Raw genomic sequence first — 15149 nt, 5'->3', positions numbered from 1 at the left:
TGCAAGGTATCTTGTGCTCTTAGCTACATTACTGCTAGGACTTGAGGAACAAGCCAGTGATTGCAAATGTCATTAGACACCATGGTCTCTTCTGCACTGTGACATACAAATAATGGCTTTGCAGATCTCCTTCATGTCAGCAGTATTACTGATTCCAACACAGGCGTGATGAGGGCAGGCTGACTTACACTGTACTAAATAGCTAAAAACTGTGTCACATCTACTTCACATTTTATACTAATGTATCTTTGTTTTTAATCTCCCTAACTATGTATTTTAAACCATCTATCCCACTGTTATAATACCATTTGTGCATTCCCTTAAAAATAGAATGGCACAAGCATAACTAGAGACTGCAAAATACTGACAAAGATTTTATTTTTATATGTACTATATACAACAAGTGCTAGTCTTTTTTCCCCTGGTGACGCGTAACTGGCATGGTGTGCCCTACTCCTACCAAGATTTATCCTCAGAGATAGCTTATGCATGAGTAGTCCCATTTACTTTAATATGGTTGCTCAAGTTTTTAAGCTTACTCATGTAATAATAATATATAATTTATTATTTGCATTAGAGTAGCACTTAGAGACTTCAGATAGGTTCAAAAAATTACTACACTACTATACAGGAACTTTAAAATATGTAGTAAGAAACAATCACTGACCTTCAAAATTCACAGTCTAAAAGACAAGACAGAGAATGGGGAAGACGACAAAGTAGAAGTGACCGGCCCAAGATCCTACAACAGGTGAATGGCAGCGAGCCCCAGAACCTAAGCTTCTGAATCTACATTCTGAGCTCCCTCCCCTACCAGGATGGGGTTCTAGTTTGTTTTAATATACATGCATACATGTGTTTGTGTGTGTGTATACACATATATATACACACACACACATATATAAACACACTATTATATATATACACACTATTACATGAATATTCAGAGAAAATGAGAAATTAGCAAGAGTAGAAAATTGCAGCTGATCAATTAGCATTCATTTGATATTTATCCCTGATTACTCCCAAACAGCTTGTCCCTCCCTTGTTCCTAGTTTGCACTTTATCAGAGGGACATATTTAGTATTCTCTCAACCATACCTCAGTATCCCACCAAACTGAACTACCTGCATTACGAAAGACACTCATGCCATGAATTCGTACAATAAGCACTAATGCAGTAATGTAAACTGCAGAGATGAACATGACTGAGATTTTAACCTGCCTGTTACTCTTCAGCACTAAACTGTTCAGAATATATTCCTTCTAATAACGTGTACATGTAATATTTTCAATGAATCAGATTTGCTTCCAAATGTCAAAAGCAGCAGTACTGTTTTTTTTTCAACTGTAATTTATATTTCTGGCTAAAACTAATGACATAAGAAGTTATATAGTTCTATTTTTTTTCCCTAGAAGTGACTTGCATATAAAGTAGGCATACTTGGAGACTACTGAAGAGAATCATACGTGACAGAGGTTCACAGCAGTCACTATTGACTTACCTGCATTTGGTGCCACAACTGAAGACCAATTTTGACATATATAAAGTACATATACAATTGAAAGCAAAAATTAGTCAAAGCATAAAAATCTAAAGAAGAAAAGGCCCCCCTCCCCAAAATCCCCCAACCATGTGTTGAAAATTCACAGTCAAATTCCTCACAGACCCTGGTGGTTAAATTTGTGGAGAAGTTCTCTGGTTCTCCAATCAAATACAGAACAACTAGAATTACGCTCAGGTCTGATTCACCTTTTCTTATTAATGTTTGATGCTAGAGTAGCTTTCCCAAATGATGAATGAGCGCAATGAGAAACCATCCTTTACTGAAGGACTAAAATTATTTTTCAATTCCAAAAGCAAGTACCAGACAGCTCAAAATTTCTTAGCATGATTTTCTGCTATGCACAGGATGATAATGGCCGTTAAACCTGGGGCTTGAATTCAACACTCTAGCAAACTCAAGAAAAAGAGATCAAGTCTCTTTTTACTGCAAAAAAAGAGCTGGATTGCACAAGGTACTAGTCAAATGGTTAATCAGAGTTAAGCTGGACAGTCTAAGGTCTGCTGGTGGAAAATCCAAGACTGAGGTATCATTTCTAACTTACATGAGCTGGAGACTGAAAAAGCCTGAAGAATTTGTAACAAGGACAGTGATGGGAATGGAAGACAGAGCTTATTGGGTGCCACAGTTCAGTGCTATGGCTGATCTGGTTGTTCTGAGCAAGGAGATGTCTGCTGTTTCTGCTGTAATCAAGGAATCAAGAATCTATGCACATGCTTATGTAAATAAATGCTGAACCATATCACATTTTTCTTATTCTAATGAAAACAACATTACATGTCCCTGGATTTCAGTTCTAGGCAAAAGAAGCAGAGTTATTTTTCTTTTTCCTAGGCTCTATCTTAATTGTATTCCAGGAATGCAGTTACTAGAGTAAATCCCAAGTCCTCTCTCAGATCAAACTCTTTGAAAGAAAACCAAGAATAGCATTTAGATAATTAATTATGTTTTGCAAACTCTTTTACCCTACTCATAGTGGGAGGAGATATATTGGAACGAACATGAGAGCCACGTTTGTCAAAAAAGCAGCATGCATCCTAGAATTTCTTAATCAAGTTGGAGGAAGGGCAGTTAGCAGCATTCATATAAGGACTAATTTATACAGAGGCCTACTCCTTTTTGAGGTGATCTGCTCTAAAAGGATGATGGTAGCCATGATCTGCTCTCATAAGTAGAGAAGCTGTAACTCTGGGAGCTATTAAGCAGCAGAGAGTGGAGATAACCTCCTCACAGTCTCCTGTATTATGAAATTCTGAATATCTGCCTAACAGTCATTACTAAGCTCATTATTATACAACCTAGTTAATCCCTGATCACCATGGTAACTAAGCACAGTCATCTTGGTCTACATGTGTGCATTGTTAATTCTGGGATCTGAGAAGTATGCATAATGGAAAATTTTTTTTCTTTACTGTATGGGAACGCACACTAAGATTTGGGCTTTCTGTAACTGTGGGGTCAATTTTCTCTCTTTCCCTGTGCCTAAGCAGACAGTAAAATATGTTTTTCCATCATTTGTATAGTTTAATTTTGTGTTTGTGGGCTACCTGAATACCTACTTCCAAGTTGTTTCTGAACTTCCTTTCCAAAACTTGTGCTGGATTCCCTATTTACAACAATCAGAGATTTATAGATATTATGCAGCTATTATTATTGTTGCAGTGTTATTGCCTGTGAGCAGCTAACAAGGCTTAATATACAATGGAAACATAAAAAAAAATTTCATATGCTGAAGATAAAGGATAACAACAGCAGTAGTTGATTCGTTAAAGGGCAATGATAATCAAAGGTCAAATTCCAAAGCATCTATGTAAGTCAGGAATTTCTGGATTATTTATATTTTATCGCCTGCTAAGTAAAAAGAAATTTGGTTCAATGAAGAATTTCAGAATGTGATCACTAAGCAACAAAAAGTCAGAACAAATTGATCATGTAACATGCTTTATATTAGGTTTTCTAATCCTTATAAAAGCCAGACGTTTTCACATTTCTCAGGGAAGCAAGAGGACAACCAGAAGAGTGCTCTGTGAGTCATTTTGTTTCCTCTTGTTACAATTACTTCTGTCTCATGAGACAATTTTCCCAATTTCTCTGTCATTCTTAGAGCGATACTGGAAAATCTGAGTTTATCCAAAACACTGCTGTCAAAATCATCTTCTTCACTTGCATGACAGTTTCTAATCCTCAACTTGTAAGTCAACCATACAATGCTATTTGGTAGAACTTCTTAATAAAGAGAACATGCTAGGTTTTCACAGGAAATTAACTGTTATGTTTCTGGTACATGATCATCTCTTTGTATCTCCACAAATACAAAATTGCATATAAAAGGTAGCCACTTACGAATTTCTTCCCTCTATTGATTTTAATCAAGCAGGAATGTAACGGAAACTGTTTACATTGGCTAGTGCTAACAAAGGACTATGTATAAACACACAGATCAATAGAATGAAATTGAACCCAGCTTAAAAGAAAACAAGAAGAATCAATGTATGAAGCAGAACGTAAATTAAAAAAAAGCATTTAGTATTTATCCTAAATTGTACTGCATGTCTCTGGTCCCGTCCTAAACAAAGGAAGACATTCCTATTATAGCAATTAAAGATGTTTCTTCACAGTTTGTGCTGTTAAATATGCACATGGTACATTTCAAGAATCTCAGAGTCCCTGAACGCTGCGCGCACATTCTCAGAATAGCTCATATGCCATTTGGGTGGCACTCAGTCTCACTCAGGGTGCTAAAGAGGGTCTGGTCTTGCTGTGTAAATACACTCATTCTTGTGCTGTGTGTGCACTACCTGGGGGGGCATTGGGCCTGGTCCCCTCTTCACCAATTCTTGAGACAAAAGTTTTATCTGTTTTTGGAAACTGTGCATTCCTTCTAAACTACGAGCAAAGAGCTCTTTTATTCTCACTTTTTATTCTCTATCTGCCACCGATCCAAGGTTTTTATTTTAAATAAAACAATGTCCCTTTTCCTAAAGAAAACATATGGAAATTTTATCTGATGTGTTTTGATGCTTGATTCAGCATTATTCTCATCACTAATTAAATTCATTCTGTGACAGTATTTTAATATCATTTATTTCATTAAACTTATTTCATGTTACTCTGTTAAAGTAATATTGTGATCTTTCACAAGACCAGCTGTCAGTTTCTCATGAAGTTTTACCCGCCAGTTCTTTCTGCACTGTGCAACTGAGAGGGAGCGGGTGAAACCTCTTGGAGTCTTGCTTTCACAGCAGCTCTGATCATTCCCACTTCCAGACATTGTGTCATTTGCCATTCTGTGTTGGCACCAATGTTTTTCAGTTAGACTCCTTATCCTGTGTTATCATCCTTTAATTTCAAAATGCCTAGATCATCTTTCAACTGAATACCATATTCACTTGAAAGAGATCTCAATCCCATCATATTAAATTTTTCTTTGCTGTTTTAGTTTCTTTTACAAGGTTTAACCTATCTTGATTTTTAAAAATTTATTCTTTCTGACCTCTAAAATACAACTTTGCTGATCATACCATTTTTTCCATTTCTTGCAGGGTCTGTTTCTTCTAGGCTCTGTTTCTTACCCTAAAAGTCTTTTTGAGTTGGTTATTTTCGCTGTGTCTAGAACTGCTCCAAGTTCTCTTCTCCAACTGGGAATATAAATTCTTAACAGTTTCAGCACTACTATTTCACATTTGAGTACTTTCTCAAAGTATCTTTGATCAGCATTTCTGTAACACCATTCATGCTTTCTTTAGCCAAATAATAAATGACATCACTTGTTGGTTGCTCATTGAGTCAGATAAATTTGCCAGCTATCAAATCCTGGTAAACTCAGCTAACATTAACAGCATTTGTTCTTCAATGGTAATCACAACATTTACCTTCCTTTCATAGAATCACAGAATGGTTGAGGTTGGAAGGGACCTCTGGAGATCATCTAGTCCAACCCCCTTGCTCAAGCAGGGTCACCTAGAGCGGGCTGCCCAGGATTGTGTCCAGACGGCTTTTGAATATCTCCAAGGAAGGAGACTCCATAACCTCTCTGGGCAACCTCTTCCAGTGCTCTGTCACCCTCACAGTGAAGGAGTTTTTCCTCATGTTCAGACGGAACTTCCTGTGTTTCTGTTTGTGCCCATTGCCTCGCGTCCTGTCGCTTGGCACCACTGAGAAGAGTCTGGCCCCATCCTCTTGACACCCTCCCTTCAGATATTTATACACATTGGTAAGGTCTCCCTACTCAGTCTTCTCTTCTCCAGGCTGAACAGGCCCAGCTCCTCAGCCTTTCCTCATAGGAGAGATGCTCCAGTTCCCTAATCATCTTAGTAGCCCTCTGCCAGACTCTCTCCAGTAGTGCCACATCCCTCTTGTACTGGGGAGCCCAGAACTGGACACAGTACTCCAGGTGTGGCCTCACCAGGGCTGAGTAGAGGGGGAGGATCACCTCCCTCGACCTGCTGGCAATGCTCTTCCTCATGCAACCCAGGATACCATTGGGCTTCTTGGCCACAAGGGCACACTGCTGGCTCACGGTTAACTTGTTGTGCACCAGGACCTCCAGGTCCTTCTCTGCAGAGCTGCTTTCCAGCCTGTACTGCTGCATGGGGTCATTCCTCCCTAGGTGCAGGACCCTGCACTTCCCTTTGTTGAACTTCATGAGGTTCCTCTCCACCCACCTCTCCAGTCTGTTGAGGTCCCTCTGAATGGCAGCACAGCCTTCTGGGGTATCAGCCACTCCTCCCAGTTTTGTATCATCAGCAAACTTGCTGAGGGAACACTCTGTCCCTTCATCCACGTCACTGATGAATACGTTGAACAATACTGGACCCAGTATTGATCCCTGGGGGATACTGCTAGCTACAGGCCTCCAACAAGACTTTGTGCCACTGAGCACAACCCTCTGAGCTCTGCCTTTCAGCCAGTTCTCAATCCACCTTGTTGCCTGCCAGGGGCTCAAATCTGAGACGTCACAGAAAGATTGGCAAGGCTTGTCCACCCATCCAACTGTTATCCCCTGTTGCTTTTCCACAAGGGCATCAACAATACCAAGGGCAACTTGGAAAGTATTAAACAGGATTTCAGAGCTCTGAGGATGCTGGTCAGGGGTTTGGGGGCCCAAGTCGTTTTCTCCTCAATTCTGCCAGTGAGGGGGAAAGATGGGAGGAAAAATAGATGGATACTTCAGGTAAACAACTGGCTGCACCACTGGTGTCAGCAACAGGGTTTTGGTTTCTACAACCATGGGACCCTGTTTGAAGACTGACAGCTGACTGGGAGAGATGGCATCTACCTCACTAAACAGGGCACACGTGTCTTTCCCAGCAGGCTGGCCAACCTGGTAAGGAGGGCTTTAAACTAGGAAAGACATGGGAAGACCGTGGTCACTTGATTGGTTTTCTTTTTTGGGGATGAACAGGAAGGGAGAGGTTGGCTGTCATTTTTCTCAACTGTTTTTACATGCTGCTTTTGTGATAGGAGAAGCATTTCCTTAAAAAAAAAAAAAAAAGAAAAAAAAAAGAAATTCTGAACAGTTTTCTTCTTTTTCCATTCATGGCTTCTTCATATCTTGCTCCTAATGTCTCCTGTTTCTCACAGACACATTATTCCCTGTGTTCCCCCTTCCATCAGAGCAGCAAATTTGGGAGGGAAGCCACACATCCAAACTCCCCTACTCTGCCCCAGCTCTGTTCAGTCTTGATTCTCTTTTCATACCTCAAACAGTCCCTCTTTTCACACCTTATACAATCCCTCAGCCGTACTTTAGAGAATCTCCTCATCCCCCCAATGCATCTCTGTTCTTTGTCTCTGTCTTTCTCCATCCCATATGCTTTGGAATATAGCTCTTATGACTAATTTCAGTCTTATTACTGTTATGCCTAATTTCAGTCAAGAGACAGGAATGAAGTACATGTATTTGTTCCAGTTAGATGTTTATAATAGGTATATTTGCTATATAGACAGTCGGACAAAAAAAATTAGGTTTAGTTAATAGAGGAACTACTCATCTCCATGTACAGAGTACCTTTCAGCATCTGTCAAATTTCATCTAAGAAACAGAATTCTTCTTGCTCCTCTTCAGACCATCCCATTGAATTTCTTCTGGCACTGTAGACAGTTCTATTACTGGTTTACCCATAATACAATATGAAGTTCAATTTTAACTTCTGTTTAAGTCATCACAGTTAGACTATGTCCAGGTTTTGCAGAATCTTTCTGCAAAATATATCCAAAAAGCTAAAAGACCTTAAACTTTTCTCTAGGTCCTCACCACACCATATTTCAATTAGTACATTATCTTCTTCTCTTGCCTTAACATGTGAGACAATGCTCCTTTGCCCTCTCTCTGCACATTTCATTTTCAAAATCCAACACTATCTCCCACTCCTCTTATGTCTATTCACTGGCTACCTCTTCTCTACTACCGTATCAACCATAAATTATTCAACTTGTCTTGATTATTGACTGTCCTGTCCCCACCGACTGGAACTTCCTCAGTTCTGGGAAGTCAAATTCCATCTCTGGTAAATCCAAGATACTATTCTCCATCTGTTAAATTTTCAAGTCAATGAGGTAGGCTTTCCCTCCAATCAATCATAAATTTGGCAGCGGGCCTCTTTCTGAAGTTCATTATTCTGTTACAAATACATCCCTAAAACTCTGCTTTATTATAATGCCTAAAAAGATTTCAGCATAAGTTGACCACCTTGTGTGCTAGGACACTGGCATCATATTAATACTATACATTAATACCATAATGTTTTTCTCTGCCTTCCCATCTGTCTGTCTATTATTTCTCTTGCAGAATACCTTGCTACGTTACTTTTTGGGACAGTTGTATAACACGTGTCTTTACTGTTCCTAAAACAACAGGTTCTCCCTCCATGACTAGAGCTCTACGTCCTTATCACACTATGTCACTTCTGCATTCTGTGTTCTAAAAAATAGATATATTACATTTAAAGCAAAATTACTGACTCTGGTGTATTTCCTGTTCTTGTTTTAACAAATCCACGATTCTTAATTTTTTAAAGGGAAAGTAATTACTTACTGGTTCAAGACAGGTGTATATGCTGTTTTTTCTTCATCAATGATGGTGACCATCAGAGTAATGAGCTGTGCCCAAAAATCCAAATTCTTTGTTGTTGGTCCCTGTTCTTCTCGAGGAACTTCTTGTTTCTTACCCTGTTAAAACAGAATGCAATATACTTCAGATCAGAGAAATTAGAGAAAATATTCTCATTATGTGGTTTCCATCTATGGATTATTCCTTAGTTGGGAACAATAATGCATTAAGAGTCTTCAGAAGTTTTGTACAAAAACTGTCTCAAGTCTATCCAACTCAGAGTGAATGTATGACAATCCATCACTGGCTGTGGAGATATATCAAAAAGACACAGTACAAAGACAGCCAGGTCAGCAAAGAACAGACTTGACTTGTAGTCCATGTCAACACTTTAATTACATACATTCTTAAATTATTTGTTGTGCTGAAACTGAATACGCATAGAATGACAAGGAACATTTATTTTGTATTGGATTAAACTACAATGTAGTTAGTGGGCCTAACAGCTGCTCTGCTGTTCAGTCTAAATGAAGAAGCAGTTAAATTTCCCTTTATTTTGTAATAACCAAACCAACAAAGGCTATTGCCCAAAGTATTCTGCACAGAGATTTTCCAGAGACTGACAGACTGACTGAAAGAACTGCACTGTATGTGCTTAAGAGAGGCAAGGGAAAACAGTACACAGTCAGAGAAAAAAACAAAACCAAAAAATCCCTGCAGAGATAGAAGTTCTGGGAAAAGGGACCTTGGAATATACAAAAGAGAGGCTGGTGAAGGTATTGCCTTGCAAAGGATTTTAAAGCTGTAAGCAAAACCACAATTTGTTATCTGAGTCCTTTTGTATTCAGGGAAATGGGATTTTGTATACTCTTTGTAATTAAAAAGGAATGCAATCAATTTCACATCCTAAGCATAGAACCTGAGAAGCCCCCTTACATTTTTGTAATAAAAAAGATTCACAAAGAATGACATATGAGACACTGATGTATCAGGTGGATTACCAACATGACTCTCTTGTTATTAATTAAAGTTTGGTAGTAATGCAGTGTTTTATAGTCTCTTTGACTGAAAGCTTGCATTTTGAGCATTTTTAAATAGTTACAAGTACATATTAATATTCATCACTTACAAACTTTTTTTGAGAATTTTGTACTTAACCTCACTAAAATGTACATTTTGAACCAGATTTTGTCTCTACAGTTTGGATTTATGGATTCATAGTCTATATAGTTTCCAAAACAAAAATACATTTTAGTTTGTGGCTTAACAGAAGGATCAGATTACTATCAAAGTCCAATAAATAACAACTCTGCGGCAGAGAAGCAAATGTAAAAATAAGTATTTGTCTATACGGACACACACACACACACACACAATTTATGCCATGCACATGTGTGTCTGCACATGCTAGGTCTCTCCACACAACCGACAGAGAGAAAGAGACTGTTTTTTTCCCTAGACTGGTAGCTGACTCAAGCCAGAGAAAATAAGCATGCCTATTATTCTGAAAGTTTAAACATATATACCTTGCACTTCTTATTTTTAGTCCAAATATGACCCCTTGAATGATGCTGCATCTTTTCAAACAGTCCTATGTTATTCTCATAGTGAATTAATTACATGTCATCTTAACCTCAATTAACTTTTATCTATTAACAAAGTTTAGAAAAGCAGAAAGGGAAATTCAGCAACACTTAATTGAAATTGTTTTGTGGTCACTGTGGAATATTTTAGAAAAGTATCATTAATCACCCTGTTGCGTACTCAGCTGAACTAAAAATGCTGCAGCTTCAATGTCTAATGTGACTGAAATAAAGGTTAGGCTCAGAAGAAGCTATAACAGATGGTGTGACTAATATCACAGACAATTTACAATCACCATGCAAACAAGAGAGCTTTTCAAAACAGAAATGAATATCTGAGCATTAGCATCACTCACAAGGGCTTTCCTTGGTGTACATTATACCTTTATTAAAAGACCTTGTTTCTATAACAAAGAAGATTTATTTCTAACATCATCCTTCCTCAGCAGCTAGTGAGTGTTTCATCCAAACTAAGTGAAATGCAGTTGTGGAAAATAGAGCCAGTTTACATTTAGTAAGTGCAGTCCAAAACCTTTTCCATGAGCTAAATTTCAGAGGAAAAACCTGTATCTAGCCAAGACAGCTTTTCACAGTTTTGAGTGTGAATGTAACAGAACGTGAAAATATATTCTTCAATATAGATAGCACACAATATTTAGACTATAAAGTAAGTATAAGGAGGTGCTTCCTACAAAGACCACCTATTACAGAAATCTTTTTAAAATCAAGATGATCTTTGCAAAATTCCAAAAAATAAGGATTTTTTTATAGTCTTACAGAAAAATTACAGTTTTATGCTCTGAAATGAGAGTGTATACTCAGCCTGTATGCAGTTGTAATTTCCATTCTGTATCTTAAAATTTAACAAATAGATTGGAAATGGTCATAATCATTCAGGTTGTTTTTGCATTAATTCTATTATTGCTGGCATTATTATTTATTTTATGTGGTCTCTGGCAACAGATACCTTCACAAAGATGTTCTAATGTGGTAAAATGATGTTGAAATTTTAATTACATTGAGTGATTTCATCAGCTGGAAAACTAAGTTCATGACCCTAAAAAAAATGACCCTAAGATACTGAGTTATTTTCAAATAGAAAAAATGTCAGTGATATAATTTGTTTAGCTCAAACATGGCTCAAACTATTTCTATTGGCACAGCTGAAAGGCATAGTAAACTGTTTTACAGTGTAGAAAAGTGAGTGGGAGGAAAGCATCATACAATTATACTTATGTTTTAACATTTCCTTAAGGAAATGAAACACCCTTTCAGAGGCACTGAAGTTTAATTTCTGTACTGCTTTGTTGAAGTCTGTACTTTGGTGACATAGGTTCAACATTAGTCTGCTGTGAACAGTCAATAAAAATGCCCCTTTATTAAGTGGGAAAACAAGTTATGATTTTCCAACTTTTTGGGCTCAAAGACATTCATCTGCTCTAATTTTGTAACGGTTATGATAATAGCTTGTGTCTCAATCTGGTGCTTTGTTCCTTATATCTAACCAGCTCTCAACAGCATGCATTTCATTTTAGGAAATAACACCATGAGCGCTTGTTTGGTACAGTGTATTTACAGTCTATGCAGAAGTTGTGGAAAGGCCTTTTCAAATGCCAAGATCAGATTAGCTTGTAAATTAGCAATGCATATGCTTACATAAATTTACACACACAAAATCTAAAACATGGTTAACTGTATGGTCTGTTAAGTTAAAAACAAAAACCTGTCTTGATAATGATAACTTTCTATGTGCACACGACTTACATCCATTGGAAAAAAGCTGCTAGTATGAAAATGTGAACCAAACATCCAGTATACCCTCATAGTACCACATTTGCATGTACACAGTGACATGGTATATGAGCCAGTGAATACTGCTTTTCATTTTAGAGGATAATACTGATACTGAGATTTAAAAAAAATACATTTAAAGAGGTCAAGAGGAACATAAATTCTCAGATATATCAGAAGACAAAATGATCAGTCAGCAGATACACTATTAATGACTTTTTAAAATAATGATTTTTCTGAAGTTGCCTACCTTTAATTTTTGGTGGATACATAATTCCCTGAACAAACTAAAATCACAGATTGCTCTTACACTAACCAAAAAAGAGAGCTTTGAGGAAGTATTGATACAAATCAAAGTTTGCCAATTGCAGAACCTCTTTCTTTTTGAGTAGTCATTAAGAAAGACTACATACAGTAACTTGATGCCTGGTAGTGTTACTTGGGGTGGCAAGGCTGTCCATAAGCACAGAATGGAGAAATGGCATACAAAGATACTAAAGTAGATCCTACACTTAAAAGCTCGATAACCAACTGGCCGAAGGCAGATACGGTGATATCCCTAATCTGTTGGCAGACCAAACATAAAACAAATAACAATGCCAGATGATGTCTCACTGTGCAGACATGACAGTACAGGTTTATATACACTCACACTAATTGACTTGGCTTCTTCTTGTCTTAAGGATAACTATTCTTTTAAATAAAAACATAAAAGATAGAGGTTTTTTGTGAGTTCAAGGGAAAAGAAAGGCTAAATTCTTGACAAGTGAACATATTTTGCACTCGGAGAACTGGCTGAGTGCTAGGAAAGTTACCTCAGGCACAGTGTGAAGTAGGATTAAAATCCACAGCTGTAATATCCTGAGACAAATCTACAAAGGCTGGATTGAGGAACACAGGGCTTTCAGCTTCTCCAATCATTGATTTTACCAGTTTGTTGGACAAAATGTCTGTTGTAGGACAAATAAAATAACAGTAGATAAATTCTTATCCATTTAAATTAAAGCATCTATCTGACAAAGGCTGAACTGTGACATTTAAGCACCACAGCACTGGTAGGTGACATGTCTCCTCAAAGAATGGTGGGACACAAACATTCTGCTAGGATGTAGGATTGTTCTGTTTTTATTTCTTTATACTCTGCTGTCAATACACACCACCTGTCTGGGTGCAACTTTGGTAAATACAACCCCATGATTTCAGAGAGTAATCTGCATGCAGACCATGACTGAGGAAAGCGTCAAGCTTTGGCTAGTTTTACTGAACACCTTTTTTTGAAAGAGAGGTTAAAATTAGTTTTTCATTTTAAAATCCAAACAGTCAGAGAGATTTTGTACAATCTTTACACAAAAGCCTCCAGGCAGACATGAGGCTTTAAAAAAATAAAAGGGCAGATTAGAAATTGGAGGGCTTTCAGAAGTCATTTCTGTGAGTAGTTCCACCACAGGGGTGACCAAATATCAATGATAGGAAGAAGTACAGATTTCCCACTAAATTTCAGAAAATCATATTTTCTATATAAAGAATGGTGGAATGGAAGCTGAATGGAAGCCAGGGCAGTAGCCCTGATTACTCCAAGGCTACAGAATGTAATCATATAGACCAGAAGCCGTAGACAATGAAATATTACTTTTAGTGGTACTTTAGTGTTTTTAAACTTCTAGTTAATATTTATTTGGGAGTATACACAGGTTATACACGATATGCATTGTATGTATAACATTTAGACCTTTATACATAAATATTACATTATATATATATTTATACACACACACACAATTTTTATATATATATATATATATATATAAAGTATGTACGTATGTACACATAAAGAATGGAAATTCAGCCTTCTACCATCTATTTAGAAGCCATTTGCAATCACTCAAAATGCATCCAAAATGTGTGAGGAATTTCACTGAACGAGTATCTCCTTTTATTTGTGAACCTGAGCAATGCTATTGCTTAGTATCCTAAATTGTTTTCATATTTGAAAGAGAAACCAAATACCATGTATCATTCCTCAGTACCAACTGAAAATAGGGATTAATGAGATCACAACAGAGAGAAAAGTATTGCTTAGTTCACATAAACACCCTTGCTGTGGAAGGCTAAGTAATAATACCCTTCTCCATTCCCCAGATCTATCAGTAGTTCTGTTGGTTTAGATAAGGATATTCATGGAGTAAATTCAATGGGAATACAGACATCTCAAGATGGGCCATAATTTTGTTATTTCTAAATCAAACACACTGAACTCCATCTTGAAATTATTAGCATTTCTATTTTCCATAAGTACACTGGAGCAGAATCAGAATAAAACATTAAGCTATGACATTAGTATGAGATACCTGAAACCACAAAATGAGCCTTTCGATCTGTTTCCACCTGCTGTTATACTCAGTTTCCCAATGCATCTACTTTTGGTCACAGTAAGAGACAGGATATGGGAGCAGATGAACCTTTTGTCTGACTTCGTATGGCCATTCTCATGCTCATACTTGAAGAGTATAAGGCTTTGGAAAACAAACAAGGTTATTTGTTCATCTCTTCTGATAATACTACTACTACCCTCCCTAACTGCAAGGTTGAAGTCGTACAGCTTTTGTCACTTTCTCCTTTACCTGATCTCTGCTGCCACTGGATTCACTTGACTTTCAAATTAGTCATCTTGGACAAGCTTCTGCCAAGCAATTTTATCTGTAAGAACTGGTCTTTCCCTGATAGAGGAGTCTCAGAACTGGGTTCCAAAAATCACAGAAAAAATATATCCTATTGTTCTAATGTGTTTTATCAAAGATTTTTCTGTTACTGTGGCTAACATGCTGTCCATCATACACAATGCTAAAACATAAGGAGAAGTCTGGAAGTTCCCTTTGCATGCCAGCTCTGAAGAAAAGTTAGAAGCTTTTCAGTAGATCTAAAGCAATTTGGAAATATAGTAAGGTTCCTCATAACAAATATTATTTGGCACTGAAATTTCCATGCCTGAAAAATAGGACTCCCTGATGTAAACAGCTTTCACTACTGCACAACTTTATCCCCCCGTTTCATATTTTTTGAATGTACTATTATATGTGTTATTATAATATTTCTAGAGAAAAACAATCACCTGCCAACCTTATTGCTTCAAAAGCTATACTGCTGCTGCATACTGCTAGC

At 37.3% G+C, this 15149-nt stretch overlaps 1 protein-coding gene across 1 annotated transcript in view; it reads right to left on the bottom strand.

The window, feature by feature from the left end:
- UNC13C (unc-13 homolog C) overlaps positions 1-15149 on the bottom strand; it is a 215474-nt gene that overhangs the window by 90494 nt on the left and 109831 nt on the right. Inside the window, exon 17 of the mRNA XM_067305207.1 lies at positions 8602-8735. Within this exon, the coding sequence (XP_067161308.1) occupies positions 8602-8735 (134 nt within the window). The remainder of the gene's footprint in view (positions 1-8601; positions 8736-15149) is intronic.

Source organism: Apteryx mantelli, chromosome 15 (assembly GCF_036417845.1).
Source record: "Apteryx mantelli isolate bAptMan1 chromosome 15, bAptMan1.hap1, whole genome shotgun sequence".
NCBI classification, from domain to species: domain Eukaryota; kingdom Metazoa; phylum Chordata; class Aves; order Apterygiformes; family Apterygidae; genus Apteryx; species Apteryx mantelli.
The sequence above is the reverse complement of the archived record's forward strand: the minus strand, read 5'-3'. Positions and strand labels throughout refer to the sequence as shown.